Here is a 14,868-nt window from a genome sequence, read left to right as displayed (position 1 = left end):
TTTATAAATTTCTAGCCAAATGTCTTTTAAGTTTATATGGTATCTTTCCCTTTTAAAAAACTATGAAACATTTCAGACATTCCCAAAGAATAGGAAATAATATTACAAACATTTGTATGTCCACCAATGAACTTAATAAATAAAAACCTTTTAAATATATTTGAGGCCTACTATGTAACCCTCCTCCAACACATTCCCTCCCTCCTTTGCAGAGGTAACCACAGTTATGAATTTGGTGTTTATTCCTATGCATGTCTTTTTCCTTTTCCTGTATATATCCCTAAACAATCCCATATATATACCCCTAAACAATGAAATCATTATTTTGCATGCTTTTAAGTGTTCTGTAAATGATATCATCAAACTGTACATATCTTCTGTAAGTTACTTTTATTATGCTTTGAGATTTATCTATGTTGATACCTGTAGCTCCAGTTCACTAATTTCCATTGTTATATAGTATCCCACTGTGTGATTGTAACTAAATATTTATTCTTCTCTTTATGGACATTAATATTATTTCTAATTTTTTGTTGTTAAGAAGAAATAACATTTTTGTACATCTTTTTTGTGCATAATTATAACAATTTCTCCAGGACAGTGTCTTTCAGACATTTTTTACCCATAATCTATGGTAGTAAATAAAATTTACATTGAAACCCAGTAATTAAATACATATTTATATGAGTACATTATAAATAATGGAAACAAGCATTTCATGACTATACCTACCCTTACTGCAATCCATTCTGGTATATCCTAGTCTATTCTATCTCATTAAAAAATGTTGGTCTCACAAAAAGTTAGTCTCAATCTACTGAATTGATTTCTTGACGAATGAAAAATTAGTTGCAACCTGCATGTGAAAAATAATGCTCAGTGGTGGATACTTTGGAGAAGCATTGCTGGGTGCCAGGATTATGCACATCATTTCATTTTATCAGCTAGCACCACGTTTTTCTCAAAGTGGTTGTACCAAATTACATTCCCATCAGCATTACCCGAGGGTTCCTTTAACCTCACAACCTTAGTGACACTTGATGTTGTCAGACCTTTTCATTTCTGCCAGTCTTGTAACTATAAAATTGTATATATTATATTGAGATTTTAATTTTAATTTCCAATGAGATTGAATGCCTTTCATCTTTTTTTCATTTTTGATATTGAGATTGCCTCTTCTGCAAATAGCCTTATCCTTTGCCCACTGTAATAACTTTTTTCTTCTTTTTCATATTGATCTGTAGTATTTCTTTTGTTTCTGCTGTCTTTTGAGAAACAGAAGTAAAAATCATCAATAGTTTCCTTTATTGTTTCTTCTTTTTGTTTGAAAAATCCTTTCTTATGGGCTGAGGACATAAAGGTATTTTTCTGTGTTGTCTAACAAGAGTTTTAAAGTTATTCTTCACATAGAGGTGTTTCATCTATTTGGAATTCACTTTTGCTTGTGATGTGCAGTTGAAATCCAATTTCTTTTTTTTTTTTTTTTCTCATGGATTACCAATTGTCCCAGCACGTTTTATTGAAAAGTGAATTATTTTTGTTCTTCCCGCTCCCCTTGGCAGTATCTTAATTTAGCAAATTAAATATCCACACATGCATGGGTCTGTGCCTGGCCTCTCTGGTCTGTTTATTTGGTCTCTATCCATGTTCCAATATAACACTGTCGTAATAACTATAACTTTCTCTTATGTTCTAAGAGCTAGTAGAATGAGGTCCCCAATCTTCCTTTCCCTTTCCTTCCTTTCCCAGCCTTCCTTCCTTTAAAAAAAAATTATCTTGGTCTTTTCTTTTTCTGTATACACTCTGAAAATAGCATGTTAAGTTTCACGAATAACCCTACTGGTCTGTTTGATTGGACTATCTTTTAAATTGAAGACAGCTGACGTTTTTATGACATTGCAGGCTCAATATCATAATGTGAACATGGTATATTAATATGAATGGCATAGTATGACTAGAGCACATTTCTCAATTCATATGTCTCATCTGATGATTTTTATGCTTTTCTCCATAGAACACTTATTTGTTTTTTGTTAGATATCTTCCATGTATCTTATACTTTTTTGTTGTCATTGTAAATTTTTTTGGTCAGAAATAGATTTCTTACTGTTATTAGTATATGGAACCACAGTTGGTTCATTGACCTTAAATCCAGAAACCTTGCTCAGACACTTAACAATTCTAATAATGTGTCTGTAGATTACCTTAGATTTTCTGGTTAGACAATTATAATTTTTTTTGAACAATGGTAGTTTTTCTTTAATCATTATATATTTTGTTTCTACTTATTTGATTGAGCTAGACTGAAGTTTGATTTAACCTTTAGTACAAAGTTGAATAAAGAAACAAAAGTGGTCATCCTTGCCTTATTCCTGATTTTAAAGGAAATGCGTCACTGTCTATGTTTGCTAACTGCCATTTATCAGTCTGAAGAAATTGTCCTCTATTTTTAGTTTGCTTAGAGTTTATATTATGAATGGTTGTTGGATTTTATTCAATAATTTTTCTACAATCCTTAGACTGATCATATGGATTCTTCTTTAATCTTAATTTTGAAAATTATATTACAAGATTTTTGTAATGATAAGTCATTCTAGCATTTTGGATTGTTATGTATGTTATGGGCTATATAGCATACACATTCCTTTTTTGTTTGCTAATATTTGATTCACAATATTCACAACTATGTTAATAAATGATATTGGCCTGTAATTTCTTTTTATTGTTCTTTTCTGCTATCAAGGTCATACTGACCTCATAAAATAAGTTGAAGAGTGCTTCCTGTTTTAATATTCTGTGATTCCCTATTTTGATTTCCTGTTTGGTATAAATCTCAGCTTATATGAGATAAAGATGATCTGTTCCTTGAGTATTTTGGTAGAATTTTTCTTGTAAAATAGTCTGCATGGTTTTAAACCGTTGACTCAGTGTAATAGTGGACATCAGTTTTGATACGTTGTAGTTTCCTTTCATCTAAATTCTTATTTTATTTTTTGACTGCTCTATCTATAGTCTTGTTTCTCTTGTGACTTCTAATAATGCTTATTTATACTTTCTTTTTTCTTGATCAGTATTGTCTGAAGTTTATCTTACTAGTAGTTTCAAAGAACCAGCTTTTAGCTTTCTTGAACCCCTCTTACAGCTTTTAAAAATATTATTTTTTTGACTTTTGTTCTTATCTTTCTTAGTTCCTCTATTTAAAAATTTTTCTCTCTAAAGTTTTGTGTTAGGTATTTGATACATTGGTTTTCAGTCTTTTTTATTTTTTGATGTAAGCATATAAGGCTATAAATTTCCCTCTAACTGCCACTTCAGCTTCTTCAAAGAAGTTTTGAAATTTAGTATTTTTATTATTATTTAGTTCTAAATATTTTCTAAGTTCCATTATTTCTTTGATCCAAGTGCATATTTAAAAGTGTATTTAAACTTTTTGATATGTATGGATTTATTACTCTTTTTTTTGTCATTCTTTTCTAATTTAATTGCATTGTGGCCAGTGAATGTTGATTATATGTAATTGGTTTGTGTTAAGGTTTGCTTTATTGCCTAGTGTGCAGTTACTATTTATAGTCAATACTTACTATCAGTATATTTGCCTAGTACGTGGTCAGTATTGAAAGCTATGTTTCTAGGTGCTTACAAGATTTAAATTGATGTATCTTCCTGGTAGATTGTTTCTTTTATAATTATGTATTAACTGCCTTTATTACTAACTCCTTCATTTTGTAAGTATTTTATCAGCGTGGGCTACATGCCAAGCACCGTTCTAAGTATGTAGTATATATCATGAAGCTAACAATACTTCTTGCCTTAACATTTATTTAGTCTAATGTTAATATCAGCTTTCTTTTGGTTGTTTTTTTCCTGGTATATGTTTTTGATCCCTTAACCTTTTTAAAATTTAAAATTTTGACATAATTTCAGAAACTGCTGCAGCAATAGTATAAAGAATTCCCAGTACCCTTCACTCAGAGTCCTTAAATGATAACATTTTAGTACATTTGCTTTATCCTCTCTCTTGATCATTCTCTTTTTTCCCTTCTCTTTATAACTACCAATCTCTCTCTCCATGTATATATTTTATACATATAAATATATATGTATAAAATATATATATATATTTTTTCTGAACCATTTAAAAGTTGTAGACATAATGCTTCTTTATTTTCATATACTTTAGTGTGTATTTCCTAAAAACAAGGAATTCTTTTACATAACCATATTATCAAAATCAAGAAATTAACATTGATCTGATACTAATATCAGATCTATAGTTCCCATTCAGATTTTCCCAATTATCTCAGTAGTGTCCTTTATAGCAAAAGAAAATCCAAGATCATACATTGCATTCAGTTTGGTTTTTTTTTTTTTTTTGCGCGGTACGCGGTCCTCTCACTGTTGTGGCTTTTCCCGTTGCGGAGCACAGGCTCCGGATGCGCAGGCTCAGCGGCCATGGCTCACGGGCCCAGCCGCTCCGCGGCATGTGGGATCTTCTGGGACCGGGGCACGAACCCGTGTACCCTGCATCGGCAGGCGGACTCCCAACCACTGCGCCACCAGGGAAGCCCCGGTATTTCCAATTTTTGGCTTTAACAAATAAAGCTGCTATGAATATTCTTGTGGTCTTTTATTTATATATTTACTTTGGTGGACATATACTCATTTCTCTTACATAAATATGTAGGTGTATCATTACTGAGCCATGAGGTAGCTGGGTGTCTAAATTTATTAGAAACTGCTGAACAATTTTATAAAGTGATTATACCATTTTACACTCCCACCAGCAATAAGTGAGAATTCTAATTGCTCCACATCCTTGCCAACATTTGACATTGACGGTCTTTATAAGTCTAGTGATACTATGATTTTCATTGTAGTTTTAATTTGCAGTTACTTAGTGACTAATGATACTGAGCATCTCTCCAATTACTTATTGGCCATCCTGGCATATCCCTTTGTGAAGTATCAGTTCAAGTCTTTTGCCCATTTAAAGAACATGGGTTATCTTTTTATCCTTGCATGTGGTGGATCTTTATTCTAGATTCAGTCCTTTGTTTTATATATGTATTGAATGTATTTTCTGCATGGCTTCCTTTTTGCTTTCTTAACAATGTTTTTGATATGTAAAAGCTTTAAATTTTAGTGACATACAATTTATCAATTTGTTTTCTTTTATCATTAGTGCCTTTTTTGTCTTGTCTAGAAAGTCTTTGCTTATCCCAATATCATAACTATGTTCTCCTCTGTTTTTTTCCAGAAGGCTTATAGTTTTACCTTCATTTTATGTCTGTCATCCACCTTTAATTAAATTTTGTGTATGGTGTGAGATGTAGAGGTCATGATTCATTTTTCCCAAATAGGGATGTCTGTTTGCTCCATTGCCTTTTATTCAAAAGACCTTGCTTTCCCCATTGAATTAAATTGGTTTCTTTTTCAAAATTGAGTTATAATCAAATGAGTCTTTTTCTGAACCTTCTGTTCTGTTACATCTATTTGTCTACCATTATGCCAAGACTATACTGTCTAATAACTCTAGCTTTATAATACATGGAGATATTTGGGGAGATCATTAATTTAATGAATTTAATTTGCTTAGATTTTATGTGTGAATAAGAATGATATTTGGTTAAAAGTATGGTTAAGTAAATCTAAAAGAGCTCTTTCAGTAATAATGAAATAAAAATTCAAAGTGATATTTTATTATTGGTTAATCATAAGTTTATTTTCACCAGGTGTTACATAAAATAATTGTGAGATGGTATCTTAGATTTGATTAAATATGGTAATTTTATTACCATACCTAATATTTGTGTTTTATGAATCTGCAGATTCATTTCTTTCACTAATTATGGGAACATTCTGAGCCTTTATATTTTCAAATATTGCCTTCTCCCACTTTCTCTTTTTCTACTTCTTACACACCTGCTAGACATGGTATGGACCTTCTTGTTCTAGTTTTGTTTCTTAAAATTTCCGTCATTCTTATTTTTCTCTGCTACATTTCTGCATGATTTTTACTTCTTTAATGCGATCTTTCAGTTCACTAACTTTCTCCTCAGTTTTGTCTAATCTGATTTTCAGTCCATCCATGAGTTTTTAATAATGACCATAATTTTTTGTTTCTAGAAGTTCTGCATGGATTAAAAAAGAAAAAAAAAGCCCAGATACCTTTATTTATAGCATCTTTTTTTCCTCATGTTTTGATTCATTTTATTTCTCTAATAATTTTAAACATAGATATTCCATAGTCTTTATCAAGTTATTATATTTTCTTAAGTTTTTGGTAATTCTACATTTGTTGCCTAAAATTTATGCTTACTCTTGCTCACAGTAATTTTTTCCCATAACTTGATCATTTGGGATCGTCCAAATGCCGTAAAATCTGAATTGAGTTTGTGTCTTTCCAGTGAGTTTCGCCAGGAGTGGTGGGGGCAAGAATGCTGGGGACCCTTTTTATGAGGAGTCTTGTTAGATCATGCATGTGATGTAAATTTGAACTAAAAATTCAGATGTGGAAAGGCCTATGATTGTGAAATTGAGACGTTTTCTATTTTTCCTCATAGCTGTTATATCTAGCTCTCTTAGATTATAAAGACTAGAAATCTCTTAGTCAGAGCATCAGTGCGTGTTTATTAATCTGGTTTTTAGTTCCTTTTTATTTGGGGGGAATTACAACAGTGTATAGAAGAAAATCAGCCTGAAAGAGTAGCTTGCAGCTAGATTGACTGATATCTATTGTCATGTAATGAGTAGTAAATAAATATAAAAAGTAGGTACACATATTAATGCCTTTGGATAATAGAGGCAGATAACGGACTTTTTCCATGGCAAATAAAAGTGTGATGAGTTGTTGATATGCCGGTTTACACATTATTCCTCATATAATATGTGTCTGTGTTACAAAGTGATGGCTATAGCAAGTAGTTATTTTGGAATTAATTTTATAAAGCTTTTTATAGAAAAGAATACTTTTTTCTTTGTTTTTTTTCAAACTTATTCAGTGCTTTGTTAATAAATCTGTTTTTACTTCTCAAAATTAAAATAATTACCCATACATATTTTAACTCTGACTTTTTTGTATAACAGAATAGATAACAAAATGAGAGTAGCTGTGATTTTATTATAGTCATCTTTGTGCTCCTTGATGAGTGCCAAAGCCTCTATCTCTTCACCCTTCTTCTTCCTTATTCCTCTGCAGGAGGCTGCTCTAAAAATAGCTCCAGTAATAGATGTTCTACACATAGTCAGATTGCTGAATCATTTAGTTCTTTTGTGAAGTTTAGGAATATGGAAAACTCTCTGAGTTGAGTAGGACAAGCATGTTTCTAAAACAGCAGGTCATTATTCTTTTGAAAAATAAAGAATTATAATCCTCTCATAATCTTGTAGTAAGTAATTTTTAAGGTATTTTTAAAGGATTATATTTTTTAAATATATAAAATGGTTTTGAGTCTTACTTTAAAACATATTTTGAATGTGATTCTGGAATCGTGTTTTGTTAAATATAATAAATTTGACACTAAGAGAAGGTTAACAGAGGAGCTATAAATATTCCCCTATATGTAAATACTTTATTTCATCTTCTTTTTCTTATCTTAGGTATGTTATTGCCTCTTTGCAATAGTTTCACTGCCTGTGAAATAGTTACCTCCAGAAAAGAATTTCTGGTAGTGTTTGATACTTGACAGTGAAATAAATGTGCTGACTTTTTCTCAGTTATGAGGATTTAGCTTTCTTAAATTATCTTTAACCCCTTATTTCTCCTTTCCCAATTATTCCAAAATAATTATATATATTTTTGATAAGCAGATTATTGAGTGCTGGCTTCCCCAAAGTGGCACCAGAATAACCTGCTGATAAAGAAAAACTGAGATTATTACTTATTGGCAAGAAGAGCACATTTCCCTGACATAGTCTTAGTCATGTCTTTAAGGGCTAAGGCAAGATATTGATTTTTGAGATTTCTTGGGGGTCTGGTTTAAGGTGGGTCTTTCAGTGCAGTGGCTTCAGATTGATGAATCTATGATATAATAGATTAGGATTGTCTGGCACAGCAAGATGAGCTTTTCAAAGTGAATATTGGACCATTATGTTAAATTTTTGTTTTCTCTGGCATTAATAACTGTCTCACTTCTTCCATTAATTGAAGGTTCTATTGAAGTACCATTAATTAATGTCCAAACTCCCCAAGAGAACTCTAAAATTCTTCTCTGTATTGGCAAAGATCTCAGGTAATCTATGTTTCCTTTTCTCTCTTCAAAGATACCCCTTCTGGAGCCCTCTGTCCTCTGTCTCTAATGTAGGCTGTTTGCCCTTAGGCCTTCTATGGAGATGACTTCCTTGGATTTCTCTTGCCTCCCTCCAGTAGTGAATCAAATTTCTGGATCTTATGTTTCTACATCTTTGGTTTACTCTCATATTAGAGCAACCATCTTCTAGTAGCTTTCAGCAATCTTTTTTTTTTTTTTCTGTAAATAACTCGTGCATAGATAATTGATACGATCAATAGGATGTTTTCTTTTTGTCTATTGTAATGCTAGAAATTCCTTACAAAGTATATCTTAGAATTGCTAGAAAAATTACAGTTACAGTTTTCTTATAGGAATGAAATTTGGAACAACAAAAATTACTGTGGGTAATTATTTTGCTTTTTAAAGTTCTGGAGAGGCTATCTACTAAACTGGTTTTGGGGTATGTGTAGTTGAATTCTGATTTTTAGTTTTTCAACTTGTGAATATTTTTTATAGCTGTATCAGGTAATGAGAGTTAATAATTTTGAAAATTTGATAAAAACTTATGGTAAAATTTTGTTTCTTAAATGAAGATAAGTACAAAACACTATAATCAAATAAACTTAAAAACCCTTTTCTCACAATTTATACCTGATGTAATTTGAGTTTATATTTTAATAGCAAAAATATTATGTCTTGAAAGGCATCTGTGTGTCTGTAGTCTTTGAAGGTGGTAGGCTGGGGCTCAAAGAGACAAGTGTATTTTTTTTTAAGGTGCCTTGATTCAAAGGAGATTCCGACTACTGCTTCTCAGTTTCAACCAGTTAGATGTCAGCAAACAATGTTTATGCCCAGAAATATCTCACGTAGGTTCCAGAAAGAATTTAGGAGAAGAGGGATTCCTCAAACAGAGAAGGCTTTCAATCTGGCTGTGACTCTAAACTTCTAGAGACCAGATAGGAAGCAAGCTACCCTTTCCTTTGGAAATTAGGGCCCTGGAACAAAAAGAGGTAATCCAGCTCTCCTCCCCTCGCCCACTCTACTCTTATTCTGGGAATATCAGAGAGAGGTAGCTGGTGGAGATGATTCAAGAAGTTTGCCAATATATAGAGCCTATCACCCAGTGAGGCAAATTTGATTGTCTTACTGTTTTCTGAAGACTTATTCTTTGACCATGGTTGAAAAACTCTCAAAATCACTAACTCACATCTGTGGAACAGGCTTTTCAGGGGTGGGCCTGAGAATGGTAATGCCAAGTGAACGGTATACATAGCCAGTGTTTTGATCACTGGTAGTTGTATTTCTTTTACATGGATTAGGGTCTAAGGGGTTGAGAGAAGGTTGAAGAATGGTACACAAGGGAAGCTATGTGGGAGAATGTCTTAAGCCAGATTCATTTCTCCTACGTCCTCTCAAAAATCAGTGAGACGTGGCTCTGCCACAATTCTATCACTTTTATGGTTTCTTGGTATAACAAGCTTTTAAAAATAAATAAATGAACTGTTTATGGAAAAGCTGATCTTGTCTGTAATTTTAATGAATTGCCTGAATTTTTATTGGGTCTTGGAAATAATGGTAGTTTTAAAAGGGAGGAAGAAAAGGAGGGAGGAAAAAAGATGATGACTTATGCACAAACAGTAAAACAAGTTTTGATTGGGTTTAAATATTGGTCACAATAATATTTAAAATGTACATACTTTTATTAGCATCATTCAATCTCATATAACTAGGAATTATTTTAAACAATATTGCCCTTAAAAATGAAAAACATTTAATATGAAAGTAGCACTATGTGTAGTATTTTAAAGAGCAGAGCATTGGAAGTCAGGATGACTGGAATCTTGTCCTTCCTTGGCTTCTGTACATATGACAGTATGTGTCTTGGGTCACCTTTCCACCCCTCTTCCATGCTGCCCCTGTGACAACCTCAACTGTTTACTTTTTCTTATGTGAATAATATAGGTAATTACTAAGCTTCCTCTCAAGATTCTGGTATTCCAGAATATGTCATACTTTTCAGAAGGTTTGTGTCTTTTCGCTTACTAAAATTAGTAAAAAATCATTTGGGCCCAAATATTTCAATATTTGCTAAAGGTAACTATGTTTAAACAGCAGTGTTTTGCTCAGGGGTGCTGCACCTAAACAGAACAGCATAGATTTCCAATTGTAAGAGTCTCTGATTCTTGCTTAGATTGGAATTTGTCCTTAACGATGCCCTCCGTTGTCACTTATTATGATCTACTTTTAGTGTTACAGGGGAATTGTCAGTGTACTGGTTCACTTTAACTGAGTGGTATATTTCTGTGGGTTTGAGAATAGAGAGGTAAGTAGCTTTGAAATTCTCAGTACTGTTTGGAAAGCTGGTTGCATAAACTTAAAATTTAAAGCATTTGAGTAGCTTCTTTTTAGGAGTGAGGTTTAACAAATGTTTGGTCATACTGTATTTGTGCTACAGTTGAAATGCTGAAGTAGCATTTTGGCTCCTTTCCCAAAAGCATGCTCGAAGAGGCTAGCAGCAGCAGCATCTCCCTCTGTTCTCTTCAGTGCTTTTTACCTTGTGAGTGGTGCAGCTTGTTCTGCGGATGTACTGAAACCCTCCCATTTAATCTGCAGTGTAGAAGAATGGAGCTCCATCTCCAGTAGAAATCAGTGGTCTAGCAAGGTTGCAGTAAATAGAAATGACTATATATTTCAACAGCTGAGCAAGAAGACATTTTTTAATATTTTTCTTCTTTCAGCTGGTAAATTTTTACTTTCTGTTTCCTTCTAGAGAGATGTGGATAATTTGCCCTGCCTCCAACGTCTGTTTCTCAGCTTCAACAATATATCTACGTAAGTGGAAACTCCCAACTTGTCATTTATTAATAACTTGATTGTGTGGGTTCTAGTGCTTTAAATCAAGATTGTAAATACCTTGGAGTAATTTATTGGCATGTAAGATTTTAAGTTGGAAAATGATAGGGCTGTCTGTGACAAAGTTCTTTGTGGAAAAACAAAGCTCTTGTGTATATTAGTGACTCTGATGCTAAAATGATGAAATTCGTATAATGTGTTTTTTATAATTATACTTTAGAGTTGTTCCTTTGTAAAACATGTACGTGGAAACTTCAACATATATTTTGCTGTCCTTTGTTTGACGCTTAACTGCACTAGTCAGTTGAATTAGAATTTCTTTCATAAATTATCATGTACAATCTGTGTAGCTACTAAGCAATTTTGACATAACAGGCTATGTTTGTCACTAAGCCACTTGCATATTAGGCCATAACTTCTAACTTGGTATCCCTACTTAGAGAACTAATGCAGCTAGAAGACTGTATATTAGAATATATAAATGTATAAGTTTTGTTTTCTAAAGATTTGAAGCATATCATCCTTTCTATTGTGATGACACATCGTTCAGTGTCAATATGGAAGATTTCAGAACTGGAGCTGAGACGGGCAGTCAGACTTTTCAATGCAGAAGGAGTAGCTACCCTTTCCTAATTCTCTCCTTCTCCTTCCCCTTTGCCCCTCAGTTCTTTAGTTTCACTTCAAGACTGTTCTCTGAACCTACTTTTATAGGAGGGTCAGAACTAAGTATAAAAGTGTTACGAGCACATCTTTTCCTGAGCTCTAGGTCTATGTTTCTGATTATGAAAAACCAGTTGAGCTTTTGCACATTTTCTGTTTGCTCTGTTTCCTATGTTAACCCCACATCCCTGTACTATATCTCTAAAAGGTAGAGATTAAATCTGGATGGTGAATTTTGCATATAGGCGTTGTTTCAAAGGAAATACCCATAATTATTCTCTTATTACGCTTCTAAAGTTGTCTGAAAAACTTCTAATATTCTCTTCAGTTTAGGTTGAAGGCTGTTCCAGGGCTTTCATTTTCTTACTGATTGCTTTCTTTGTGTTTCTACATAGGCTTAGCCCTCTACCCTCCCCTAGTGCTTCCAGGTGATCTGCTTCTGAGGTCAAGTACATTTTCTGCTCTGTTCCTGTTGATGCCTGTGGCCCAGGAGATGGTATAGAGAATATATTGGATCTGGGAGGAGAGTGCAAGCCTTGAAAACATTTCCATGAGCTTTACTTAAGGCATAAATATCTCAGATAGCTGGGAAAGTAGATGATCTGTAGTGATAATTATGGTATCCTCATGTCCCACGTGTCCTGCTATAGTCCTGGCTTGATACAGTTGCCTAATTTTACAGTTCAGTGACCCAGGAATAACATACAAGAAGAGCAGAAATAGCGGTATATAAAGGTAAAAGTACCTTTTAGGACTTTCTCCGGATTACATAGTAGGGCTTTTTGGTTTTGACCAAGTTGTTGGATTCTTAGAGGTCCATTTGCATAAACTATTACCTGGTGGAAATTCAGAAAGTTCCAAAATGTGATGGCACCCTACTGCATTCAGAGAGCTTCAACTTGGGATAAATAGGTACCTATTTAATGGTAGGTTGACCATGGTCTTGGTGGACAGAACCATTTTTGTATGTTTTCCTGCAGATATTAGAACAGTGCATTTAGTTCTGCTAGTAGGCATGCAAGATATATTTAGAGAATGAATGACACATATCCACGTCTGTGTATCTGAATAGAACCAGTGCCTCTGGTCAAAATATCCCTCAGAGCATGAGGAGGACAGAGACACGAATAGGTAATTATAATACAGTGAGTTAAACTTAGTTGTGGTAATACGCAGAGATACTAGAAAATGTAAACCACTGTGGGGAAGGGAAGTAAAGGAAGCCTTCCTAGAAGGAGATGGTCCCTGGGCTGAGCTCTAAAGCTCACTTTACCTTTAGTAAAGTGAAGGGTATTTGGACATTCCAGGTAAGGGCGCAACCTGGGCAAAGTAGATGCAGAAAGCTCAGAGTGGACTCACTAGGTCCAACCTCTGGGCACCTGCAGTGAGATGCTTGCCCTTCTGCTCCCCTACCCCTATGCTAGCCTCAGGTCTTCCTCCAGCTCATGGAATGCTGGAGGGACCTGCCAAAGTACATTTTATAATAATTACCCTGAGAGAAATATTCTGTGGCTAATCAAGAGGATTGGTTATATCTACTTCATTCTTCAGATGTGTTCATTTCATTATTCAGCTCTTCTGAGGTGCTGTTGTCTGCTTGATTTGTTTTGTTTTTCTTGGCTCTCATGATCTTAATTTCCAAGTAGTCTGCATTTTTTTCTCTAATGGCTTACTCTTGTTTTATGAATGAGATAAAGTTCTTTTTTAATTTCTAAAATTTATTTTTTTCCCGTTGCCTGTATTTGTTCTTTAAACTAAACAAAACAAAAATGCTGTCTTTCTTTTGTTCATTTGTTCTACGCTTATTTGGATGGCAGTTCTTATTTATAAATGAGAATCCGGATGAATTGTTTCCTCAACATAGGTTAGAAATATCACTGTGAATGCAAGTTATAAGGTCTCTGTCTGCAGAGGATATAGGAGGGAGGAGGAAGGATATCCACCCAGTTGGACTTTGCTTTATAATGTCCACAAGAAACTTGCCTTCTGGGAATGGGTGCTCCTTTTATGTCTTGGCCCAGATGCACTTACCCAAACAACTGCCCTTCTTCCCTCACCATTTTCAACCTGGGGACAATTCAGGAGTCAGCTGCTTTGAGGGTGAGAGGCTGGCAAATTGTTACCAAACCCTCCGATAATTACTGGACAACTGACCCACATCTGCTGGCAACGTTTTCTGCCTCTGATCCTAGGGAATATTCTGAGGTTCTGCAGGCAACATTTACTTAACAATGATCCTGTTCATTTCAGGTTTTACTCATTCCATCTGCTTTATATCTTCCAGAAATTCCTTAGTGTTCTGGTCTCCTGATGGAACTCTTCCTGGTTTTCTAGTATTGCTAAGGATATTTTCATACTTTTATGTTCAGTCATTTCAAAGAGATTTTGAGAGGGTGTAGAAAGGTAAGAGCATGTGCTCAGGTAGCCATTCTCATAACTGTCCTTACTTTGGTGATTTCCCCAAATAGGCTACACATAAAAATATCCTTGGAAGCTTTAAAAACACATAGTCCTTGGTTCACTGCTGGGTAACCTGCTCCAGTAGATTTGGAGTGGGGCCAGAGAGCTGTATGTTTTCAAGGCTTCTCAGAGAATTCTGATGTGCAGTTTGATGCTAGATTTGGGAACCACTGAGTTATGGCACCCCAAAATAAGAATATTTGTTAACTTAAAGATTACTATTTTATGTAAAATTTCCTTTCACAAGGAAAAGCTTTTAGACAAAAATATTTTTCAGGGGTAAATATGTACTACCCTCAGGAGGTAGTTTATGATCTGTAGCCAAAACCCAGGGTGTTTCATCTCTTTTCCACAGAGGCAATGCAGAGTTCTGCTCTTCATTACTAGGTTAAGTTGTAATTGATTCTTCTTTCCTGTCTCTCTTTTCTTTCATTCTCCAACGCAGAAAGTTTTTATGAGCTTTTTTTTTTTTAAACAAAGGAAGATGCATTTATAATTCTAGTGCCTTCCTTGCCTAAAAGGGAATGGTTACTATTGCTTCCAGAACTGAGGGGATGTTAGTATCATTGGGAAAGGAGTCAAATACTCGCCAAGGTCAAGTATCAGATCAGGACTCTTAGTCTCATATATTCTTTTTTTGAATTGTGGTAAAATACTCATAAAA

General features: G+C 34.1%; 1 protein-coding gene across 1 annotated transcript in view; it reads left to right on the top strand.

Annotated features, from left to right (window-relative positions):
• The window catches only part of LRRC49 (leucine rich repeat containing 49), a 129,068-nt gene that overhangs the window by 25,779 nt on the left and 88,421 nt on the right, over positions 1-14,868 (top strand). Inside the window, exon 8 of the mRNA XM_060003703.1 lies at positions 11,002-11,063. Within this exon, the coding sequence (XP_059859686.1) occupies positions 11,002-11,063 (62 nt within the window). The remainder of the gene's footprint in view (positions 1-11,001; positions 11,064-14,868) is intronic.

Source organism: Delphinus delphis, chromosome 2, assembly GCF_949987515.2.
Source record: "Delphinus delphis chromosome 2, mDelDel1.2, whole genome shotgun sequence".
NCBI lineage: Eukaryota > Metazoa > Chordata > Mammalia > Artiodactyla > Delphinidae > Delphinus > Delphinus delphis.
This window is presented reverse-complemented; position numbering and strand designations above follow the sequence as displayed.